Source organism: Panthera uncia, chromosome B4 (assembly GCF_023721935.1).
Source record: "Panthera uncia isolate 11264 chromosome B4, Puncia_PCG_1.0, whole genome shotgun sequence".
NCBI classification, from domain to species: Eukaryota; Metazoa; Chordata; class Mammalia; order Carnivora; family Felidae; genus Panthera; species Panthera uncia.
The window spans coordinates 63,379,287-63,390,443 of NC_064809.1; the positions used below are offsets into that span (position 1 = coordinate 63,379,287).

At 42.5% G+C, this 11,157-nt stretch overlaps 1 protein-coding gene across 2 annotated transcripts in view; it reads right to left on the bottom strand.

Annotated features, from left to right (window-relative positions):
* PKP2 (plakophilin 2) overlaps positions 1–630 on the bottom strand; it is a 92,656-nt gene extending 92,026 nt beyond the window's left edge. For both annotated transcript variants that reach the window (XM_049625270.1, XM_049625271.1), the window contains exon 1: positions 336–630. In XM_049625270.1, the coding sequence (XP_049481227.1) occupies positions 336–558 (223 nt within the window). In that variant the 5' untranslated portion in view covers positions 559–630. The remainder of the gene's footprint in view (positions 1–335) is intronic.
* Positions 631–11,157: the final 10,527 nt, after the last annotated feature.

The window sequence follows — 11,157 nt, forward strand, 5'->3', positions numbered from 1 at the left end:
GGGGGGGGGTGAAGAGGGGAGAGTGTTAAGGAAGGGGCGAAAATCTAGTACTGAATTCTTTCACGTAGATATACACGTGCATCTAATATATGTAAATACATAAAAGACGAAGCTGAATAAGCTTTTAGGAGAATGCTTTCCCCAAGTAAGTCAGAGTCTGGAGGAGCGGCGGGTCATACAAAGGGACGGCGAGCAACAGGTGGGCAGAACACCAGGTCCCGCACCCCCAGGAAGCAACGAATCGAAGCAACAGGGCGCTGAGAATGAGGGTTGGGTAGGGGAAGGGACAAGGGGCGGGATCGGCGCGGTGCTGGGGACAGCGGGGCTCCACTCACCGTTGCCCACCAAGCTGCGGCCCTTCCGGGCCAGGGTCTGCTGCACCTGCTCCTGGATCCGCAGGCTCTTGGCCGCCTGGCTGCTGCGGCTGCTGCTCCCCGCCAGCTTCAGCTTGGCCTCGGAGGGCAGAGCCAGGCTGGAGCTGTCCAGCTGCCCCAGGATCTGCTGGCCCAGGACTGTCCGGATGTAGCCGCACTCTGCCGGGGAGCCGGGGGCTGCCATGGGGCCGGAGGGGCGACGGAGCCGCTAGCCTGCCGCGAGACCTGCGGAAGACGCTGCAGCAGAGCCCCGGGCACTGGCTCGAGCCCCGCCCCGGCCCCGCCTCCAGCCCCGCCCCCCACGCCTGGAGCGAGGCCCGAGCAAGGGGGAGTGCGGCCTCCCGAGCTGAGGTCCAGCTTCTTCTCGGGCAGGGGGCGCCGCTCCGGCCAGGCACGCGCACTCGGCCCGGGAGCGGGGGCGGGGCCGATCGCGCGCGCCGACCCTTCGCTAGTCGGACGCGCCCGCGGGGAGGTGGGAGAGGGGCGCGGTCTGCCCGGGGTCGCTCAAACCCTCCGAGTCACCCCCGATACCGCCTGCAGGGGCCGCGCTGTGCTCAGGTTGCAGTGCTCGGCGTCCGCGCAGCCCTGGCAAGGGATGTGATTTCCGCTTAATTGCAGACTGGCCGCCCTCCAGGCAGGTGCGCCCTGGAGAGTCATTTCTGATCCTGGCTTGAGATTTGCCTCTGGGATCCCCGAGTGAGTAGCATATCTGGTTAGGCAGGCTCTGTCAGACTGTTCAACATTTCGTGGTTTTCCTGGACCTGAGGGTAAGAAAGGTCGGGCAGAAAGGGCAGTAGGAGGGAAATGTGCCAAGAAGATGACGTGTGTGAAATAAAAGACTTTTTTTAACTAGTTTTTTTTCTTAGTACAACTTCAGGGGCTATGTACTTTTTGCGCAGATGCCGTGCCAGAAACATATGTTCTTCCTCATTGAGAGCTTCTGTTTTCTCTTGTAAACACACAAATTGTACCCAGTACACTCTTGCTCACCCAGTCTCTTACGTACACACCCACACAGAGAAACTCCAAAAAGAGGCGCTAGGAAGAGCTCGCTTTTAATAGGTGATACTGTTTAATAGCCCTGCTAATGTTGATTAAGCCTTGTTTGTGGTAGGCTTTTTGTCGGGTGCCCATGGAAGTGGCCTCTGACTTTCAATCAGATCTTTCACAACTTATATTTATCATGCTATTCATTATGTTTCACCCGCAGTTGACTACTCAGAGAACTTGAGAGCCAAGCTCAACAGAAAGGGTCCTTGACCTTAAAGTTTACAACCTAAGCCACTTGTCCTGATTTTCCTCTTTGGACTTGAGAGGCAGAAAGAAAAACCTCTATCCCTGGTATTAAGTAAGATAATCTTTCCTTTGATTGTTTGGGTTTGTATGTTCACTCTCCCTCAAATCACTCAATTACTGCAAAACTCCATTTATTCAGGTCTGGAGTGGCTGGGGAACACAGCTTCCCTTTTGTCCTGTGCATTCACCACTAAGCATACACACACACTTAATGCACAGGTACATGTGCTTCCAGGGAGTGAAGAGGAAATCAAGGGGCCCAAAGCCTAGACCACAGAGTGGTGATAGTTTTGCCACTCTTTCTCAGCAGGCCACAGGCTAAAGCCTTGTGGAATGTAGTGCTTAAGTGAAGTCATGTGGATGGTGGGTCTTAATGTCTTACAGCAGGACCAGTCCTGAAGTAGATTATACCCTGTGAAGAGTTCAATTACATAGTCAGATGTAAACATTTAACCCTGATGCTGAGATTCAACTGAAAAGATCAGTGACCTGATGGGGAGTGATGATAGAGACTTCCAACAACAGACTCAGTGCCCGTCCCCTTCTTCTTTCTCTGCCCCACTTCTACTCATGGCCTCTTATTTCAGCCCTGGAAATGCTGCATTGAAGGACATTTCAGTACCAGCCCCACAGGGCCAGCTGAGGCATCCCTGTTTTTGTGCCTGGAGAGCCATAATCCATAAGGTCATATCTGCCCCCATCTAGAACCCTAACCAGGGAACTGGAGAGGAATTTTTCTCATTTATTCTATTTGAGCCAAACTTGGTTTACTTTTTCCTCTCAAGTAGTTTTTTTTTTTTTAAGTGTGATGTTGTAATTGACTATCATCTTACGTAGGTACCAATATTGAGCACGTAGAAATCTTGTGATAGGATAAGTGGGTGATTAGACAGGATGAAGCTGGTTGAAAGCCTTACAGTTTGTGAGCGAGGCAGATCTGCGTTCAGATCTCAACTTGCCCTTTGTGAACGCTGTGGCCTTAAACAAATTTCTTTACATTTTTGAGCCTCAATTCTCTTACCTGCAAAATGGGAACAATGAAAGTACCTACCATAAACTGCTGATGTGAGAATTAAATAGGTGGTTCATAAGAATACTCAAGTAATTGCTTAATGCTGTTTAACAAACATCTTCCTGGGACCCACTTTTGGATTTCCTCAGCTCCTTCAGATCTTTGCTCACATGTTGACTTATCTCAGTGAGGTACATTAACACACACATACTCACACAGAGTCCTCACTGTCTCCTTTTGCTGCTTAATTTTTTTCCATAGCACTTATTTTCATTAAAGATGGTCTATGTTTCACTTGTTAATTGTTTCGTGCAAGAATATAAGCTTCATGAAAGCTGGGATGCTTCGTTCACTGCTGTTCTCCAGGCCCTAGAGTAATGCACATACTAGACAATAGATATATGTTGGAATGAATGAATGAATGAATGAAGCATAAAAGAACTTAGTATAAGGGCACCTGGGTGGCTCAGTCGGTTAAGCGACCAACTCTTGATTTTGGCTCAGGTCATAATCTCACGATTCATGGAATCAAGCCCCGCATCAGACTCTGAGCTGACACCACAGAACCTGCTTGGGATTCTCTTTTTCCCTCTGTCTGTGCCGCTTCTCTGCTTGTACACGCACATTCGTGCACAGTCTCCCTCTCACACACAAATAAATAAATAAATAAATAAATAAATAAGGATTTTTTACAAAAAGAACTTCAGGGCACCTGGGTGGCTCAGTTGGTTAAATGTCTGCCTTCAGCTCAGGTCAAGATCTCACGTTTTTGTGAGTTGGAGTCTCACATCAGGCTGTCTGTTCTCAGCACAATGCCTGTTTTGGATCTTCTGTCCCCCTCCCTCTCTGCTCCTCCCCCACTTGCGTGCTCTCTCTCTCTCTCTCTCTCAAAATAAATAAATACATTTAATTTTTTTAAATTTATATTTGAGAGACAGAGACAGAGAGAGAGAGAGAGAGAGAGACAAAGCATGAATGGAGGAGGGGCAGAGAGAGAGGGAGGCACGGAATCTGAAGCAGGCTCCAGGCTCCGAGCTGTCAGCACAGAGCCTGATGCAGGGCTCCAGCCCGTGAACCATGAGATCATGACCTGAGCTGAAGTCACTTAACAGACTGAGCCACCCAGGTGCCCTAAACTTTAAAAAATAAAAAAGAACTTAGTATATTACATGGTATATGATGAGTGGCCAACAACCATTAGCAATAATTATTTAGGTTTTCAAACTCTTTTGGTAACATGTTATCTTTTAAAAAGTCACATGGATATCTTTATATACTCTAGGTATTCTACCAATTAGCTATGTAATATTCCTATAAATAAAAACAAGCTAAACTGAAATAACTTTTGAATACTTTCATAATTCAATGGTTCAGTAGAACGACCTCTTTGAAAATAAGCTTAACATATCAACTCAATCAAAGGATCTCTTTGAAACTGAGAACCCTATTGCAATAGCAATAATTACAGGGTGAGTAAGGATGCAGACTCCAGTCTTGTGCCCCCAAACGCACAATAGATGTATTTCTACTCCAACAGAGTGCAAGTCCTGTCATGTTCTTTGCATTTCCTGGAAAAACTGCTTAGCTGACTTCCTAAATTGTGAGCAAGCCCTGAGATTACCTGCTAAACGTAGCTTCTGGCCAACAAATCGTGGAGTGGAAATAAAATGCTGTGAATAGTTCTGTGGTGTTTGGCTGTTCTGCAATCTGCTACTTTTTAGTATTTGGTTCAATTTTGAAAATGCTTCACTTCTTTTGTTTTTCATTTACCAACAGAAGCCAACAAAGGAAAAAAAAAGGTAAAATCACAGCAATGTTGAGGTGGAATGTAAATAACAGATAATTGAATTATGAGGTTACTTCTGGAAAACTGCAGTAAGGATTCGAAAAAGTCTTGAGTTTTAAATTTGCATTTTTATCTGATTTATACATTATAACCTTTAAGTACAAATATTTTATTGTTTTCAAACCTACGGTTAGGGTTTCCTCAGAGTAATCTTTATTTTTCTTTAATCATTTATAAATTCCAGGATGGCAAATTCCAATATGCACAAAATTCATGAAGTTACTGGAAGACTATAGTATACATTTTGGAGCAGAAGTCATATTTCAACCTTTTTTTTTAATGTTTAGTTTTTGAGAGAGAGAGAGAGTACAAGTCGGGGAGAGGCAGAGAGAGAGGGAGAGAGAGAATCTGGAGCAGGCTCCAGGCTCTGAGCTGTCAGCACAAAGCCTGATGTGGGGCTTGACCCCATGACTCGTGAGATCATGACCTGAGTTGAAGTCAGATGTTCAACTAACTGAGCCACCCAGAAATAATATTTAATTTAATGAGGAACATTAAAAAACATTAATGGCATCAAAATTCTTTGATTTTTATTTTAAAAAATAAGCTTTAATACATTTCCATGAGTGTCTTCTCTTGAAACATTTTCCTGTTACTATTTGTAGGCTATTAATATCTATTTCTTTTAAAAATATTTCCTAAATTAGTGTAAGAGACCTGGCAGAAAATTTTAAATCTCAGGTTTTATTTCTCCTTTTAGCAAATGGATATGTTGCCAAGGCAATGGGTAACAGTTTTATCATTAGCCACATACAATGGAACTGAATTAGGAGTGGAAAAGGGAGCTCTGAACATGTAGGTGCTGAACATTACTCTCTGATGGGGACTTTCAATGGAAATGAGGGTAAAGGTGTTTATCTTTAATACAGATGTCCATTTTGTCTGCTATTCTGGATACATTGTCAGTATGTAGGTCTGAAAATTATTCTTTTTAAAAGACCTCAAATGTGTTGTGGGAAGTAGAAACCCAGTGGGCAACCATGAGGGCTGGCAATGAGCAATTTGTTCAAAGTTACTGAAGTTTCTGAGACAGTTCCTTTAGGGGCCACCAGCTGGCTTAGTCAGTAAAACATAAGACTCTTGATCTGAGGGTTGTGAGCTTGAGCCCCACATTGGACATAGAGTTTACTTAAAAAAAAAAAAAAAAAAAAAAGACAGTTACTTTAATCATGACTAATGGGCATGTATGAGCTCACTACCTTCTGGGTGGATGATCACAGCTGCTCCATAAATGGCTGTCAGAACTTTCATCTGATGGCCACAGAGGTGGAAGGGAGGGAACAACTTGATTGATTTCCACCATATATTCTTGGTTTCATAAGAGACCATGTTCCTCACTTTGTCTCTGCCATAGAGCCTAGCAATGAGATAACTAGTAGGTGCTCAATAAATACTTTATTGAGTATAACCTCTTACCTATAGGCATTTTGATCAGTTTGCTTCTGAGTGGGCCCAGGTGCACCCTGAAGGAGGTGGCCTGGCCTGAAACAAAATCTCAGTGTGATTTGAATGCTTAAGAGGGAACGATGTTTAATAATCTTTAACCTTATGAAGGTATCATAGAAATTCAGGAAAAAAATGGTTTTCTACAACTTTGTAGAGGATCTAGCATCACAGTGTCATGCATTATTTAAATTTTTTAAATTACTTCATTATATACGTTTGAATTGTTTGGCAATTATTTGGATACAAGATATTGATATATGTGTATTTTCATTCATGAATAAATTATCTTCATTTTTAATTTGTGTTCTTTTTCCATACATACTATTATTTCCTTGAAATTCTAAAAATGGAAGTATTACATTCTACATCAAAAAAATAATATTAATAATCTGGCTTGGATTTTAAAAAGTCCCATCTTTCATGAACATCCTCATAGGATGATATTTTAAAGCATCCTCATAGAATGGCAGACGGATGTAAATGTGTATTGGAGTCCAGAGACAGCTGGGTTTGATTTGTTGCTTTGCTATGTGGCTTTAGGCAAGTTACTTAAATTCATTGAGTTTCAAGTCCTTTATTTGTCATGTTGCATCATTAATAGTATTGGCCTCTAAGGGCTGTTAAGAAGATTCACTTAGATACTAAATATAAAACACTTAGATCTCCTAGTCCACACCTAGTTCAGTTATTGATTCTTGAAAAACAAAAACAACAACAACAACAACCTATCCCAACATTTAAGAGTTTAAACATGCAATGATTTCTTTCTCATCATCTGGTGGTTGACTCAACAGTTCTGTGGGTTCGGCCTGAGTTCACTCACATGGCTGAGGGCAGCTGGTGGCTTGGCAGGGGCTGTACAGTAGTCTAAGACAGCCATACTCATAGGTCCGGGAACTCACCTAGTATGGCTGGAACAGTTAGGATGTTTGAGCCTCTTTCCATATGGTCTCTCATCTTCTAGTAGGTTAGTTAGGCTTCTTTTTTTCTAATATATGAAATTTATTGTCAAATTGGTTTCATACAACACCCAGTGCTCATCCTAAAAGATGCCCTCTTCAATGCCCATCACCCACCCTCCCCTCCCTCCCACCCCCCATCAACCCTCAGTTTGTTCTCAGTTTTTAAGGGTCTTATGCTTTGGCTCTCTCCCACTCTAACCTCTTTTTTTTTTTTCCTTCCCCTCCCCCATGGGTTTCTGTTACGTTTCTCAGGATCCACAGAAGAGTGAAAACATATGGTATCTGTCTTTCTCTGTATGGCTTATTTCACTTAGCATCACACTCTCCAGTTCCATCCACGTTGCTACAAAAGGCCATATTTCATTCTTTGTCATTTCCACGTAGTACTCCATTGTGTATATAAACCACAATTTCTTTATCCATTCATCAGTTGATGGACATTTAGGCTCTTTCCATAATTTGGCTATTGTTGAGAGTGCTGCTATAAACATTGGGGTACAAGTGCCCCTATGTATCAGGACTCCTGTATCCCTTGGGTAAATTCCTAGCAGTGCTATTGCTGGGTCATAGGGTAGGTCTATTTTTAATTTTTTGAGGAACCTCCACACTGTTTTCCAGAGTGGCTGTACCAGTTTGCATTCCCACCAACAGTGCAAGAGGGTTCCCGTTTCTCCACATCCTCTCCAGCATCTATAGTCTCCTGATTTGTTCATTTTGGCCACTCTGACTGGCGTGAGGTGATATCTGAGTGTGGTTTTGATTTGTATTTCCCTGATGAGGAGCAATGTTGAGCATCTTTTCATGTGCCTGTTGGCATCTGGATGTCTTCTTTAGAGAAGTGTCTATTCATGTTTTCTGCCCATTTCTTCACTGGATTATTTGTTTTTTCGGTGTGGAGTTTGGTGAGCTCTTTATAGATTTTGGATACTAGTAGTTAGGCTTCTTTACAGGGTAGTCTTAAGTAGCATTCTAAGACAGTAGGAGCAGAAGCAATAGGGCTTTTTAAGCTTAGGCTCCGGCACTTGCTCAGTGTTGTTTTGACCACATTCTATTGGTTAAAGCAAGTTACAAAACCAGTCCAGATTCAAGGAGGGGGGAAAGAGATGACACCTCTTAAGGGAGAGACTACAAAGTTGTATTACAAGGGGTGTGCATGCAGGGATGGGAGGAGATGCTGTGGCTATCTTTGTAAACCATCTAACACCCTTAGTGCTCAATACGTGGCAGCTGCTGTTATTCTTTACCATTATCAATAATTGGCATATCTCTCAGAGGTTAGCAGGACTGTTATTATTTTTTGGTGGCCAGGGAAGCAAAGCCAAAGGAAATCAATCTTAATTTACTTAAGATTAGAGGATCCATGTAGCTCTCTGCCTGTTTTATCAGTGGAGTTTAAGTGCAGTTAATCCAGACATATTTCATTGGATGTGAAGCATTCCCTGCTGGCCCTCTCCTGGTTCAACAGTGGAAAGAGTTCCAGTGTGTTCACCATCTCAGTGATGTCACTGGTGCTTAAATGATCATCATCTTGGATTTTATTCAGAGTATACTCGTTAATAACTTAAAAAATCTCAAAAGTGATTAATAGTATAGCTTAACTTTATTGTGCCATTCCTACTTATAATAATGATAAGAGAAAAATACATAACACCTTTACAATATTAAGAAGAAATGTGTACTATTCACTTGGAATATAGTTGCTATTGTCCAAAAGAACAGCAATCGCCAAGAGAGAGTATGAGTGAGAAGGGACAGACAATTATTATTCCAACCCCATTATTTTACATTGCTATTCCATTACTGTCTTGGTGCAAGCTGCTATACAAAATACCATACAAAGTGTGGCTTAATGGTAACAAACATTTATTTCTCATACTTCTGGGGGCTAGAAGTCTGAGATCAAGATACCAGCAGATTCGGTGTCTGGTGAGAATTCACTTCCCAGGTCACAGAAGGCATCTTTTTACTGGAGGATGGGGATGGGGAAGATGGGGAAGAGATCTCTGTGGGGTCTTCTTTATAAAAGTGCTACTCCAATTCATGAGGGCTCCATCCTCATGACCCAACCACCTCTCAAAGACCCCACCTCCTAATACTATCACATTGGGTTTTAGGTTTCACATATAAATTTGGGGGGAGGGGGACACAAACATTCAGGCCATACCAGTTATGTTCTGTTCTATTTTATTATGTCTGCAGTCTCAATTTAAAAATTGTGTGGGCAAGGCTTGGCTCATGGGGCTAGTGTCCTTTTTCATATTTTGCTGAATTTCACCTGTGCATTAATTCTTTCTCTTCCTGGAAGATGCTTTCCCCAAATCTTCATGAGATGGATTTCTTCCTGTCATTCAGATGTGTTAAAATATCTCCTCCTCAAAAAGAATTTCCCTGGGGCACCTGGCTGGCTCAGTTGATGGAGCATGAGACCCTTGATCTTGAGGCCACGTGTTTGAGCCCTACATTGGGTGTAGGGCTTACTTAAAAAATAAAAAGAAAGCATTACCCTGGCCAAACAGTGTGAAACAGCTACCTTGTCACTCTCTACAAAGCACTTATTTGTCCTGATAGTTGTCGTCTATACATATGTTCATACGTGTTATTTCCCTACTAGAATTTAAGATTCCTGCAAGCAGATACTTTTTGTTCACCAATTCATCTGTACTACTGAGAATCCATACATATAGTAAGCTCCCAGGATTTGTTAAATAAATGTATAATAGAAATACATTTTAATTTTAGTTCTTCTCTCTTGTTTAATAGAGTTTAAATGTGGGGACAAATTTTTTGTGTGTCTTTCTGGAAAAAAAGGTTTATAATAAAAGATGGGATTCTGATTTATTAATTTGATTTCATTATTTTTTTTTAAGGCTTTGAATAATGATGTGTTAACTGAAGGTAAGGTTAAGCAATCATCCGTTTTCACAATTTGTTGTGATCCTGGAACCTGAAACCCAGAGCTTACTGCATATCTCCCAGAACCACCCCCTTTCACTTAGGGATCATGTGGCAATCTTGTAAAGGGCAAAGGCCTTTTGGAGCGCTCTGGATTTTCATGGTTTCAGGGACAGGTCTAGACAGGACACATACTTCTGCATCTCTGAAGTCACTTGTTTCATTTTTACAGCCCAAGCTTTCCTGCGGCAACTAAAATTCCTTAATATCATCTACTTAATTGAAGTAAATGAGTTCAAATTTAGGACCTGTCCAGTTCGGCTCTTTTTAAAAAAAAATTGTTTATTTATTTTGAGAGAGAGAGAAAGAGAACGGGGGCGTGCACCTGCGCACAAACAGGGGAGGGACAGAGAGAGAGGGAAACAGAGAGAATCCCAAGCAGGCTCCAGGCCATCAGCGTGGAGCCCCACTCGGAGCTTGAACTCATGAACCATGAGATCATGACCTGAGTGGGGAACAAGAGTCAGATGTTCAACCAAATGAGCTACCATGCAGGTGCCCCAAGTTCTGCTCTTTTAAAAAAAATTTTTTTTAACGTTTATTTATTTTTGAGACAGAGAGAGATAGAGCATGAACAGGGGAGGGGCAGAGAGAGAGGGAGACACAGAATCGGAAGCAGGCTCCAGGCTCTGAGCCATCAGCCCAGAGCCTGACGCGGGGCTCGAACTCACGGACCATGAGATCGTGACCTGAGCTGAAGTCGGACGCTTAACCGACTGAGCCACCCAGGCGCCCCAAGTTCTGCTCTTTTTAAGCTTAAGGTGTCATCGCTCAGACAGCAGAAACATTTTGAAGAAATATTCTGGCCATAGAACCAAAGTCAACTAGGAATCCTAATGACTGCCCCATGATACAGAACAGGAGGTAAGAAAGGAAATCCCTCTGAAGTTACTATGACTGTGGCAGGAGCTTCCGTGGAAATGGTTTAAAAAGATTTTCTGGGCATTTTGAATGGCCTTGCTAATATTTCAATGCTATGTATTTCAGCAGAAACATCAAGCTTTGAAGCCATGAATAACAAGGCAATTATTGACTAAATAAACCAAATTTCAAAGATGTTGTCAGGAAAGTTCTTAAGTGGGAAAGTGACCCCATTAACAATCAGTTGCATAAAGGATCAGCCAGCATTAATTATCCTGGTATTTAAGATCTTTCTCATCAGCCTCACCCTACCAAGCTGACTTCATCTCACAGTATGGAACTCTCCAGAACAAACATTCTGAAGTAGGCAGGCTAAAATTCTTTTCACACCCTAAATTGTTGGTGCTC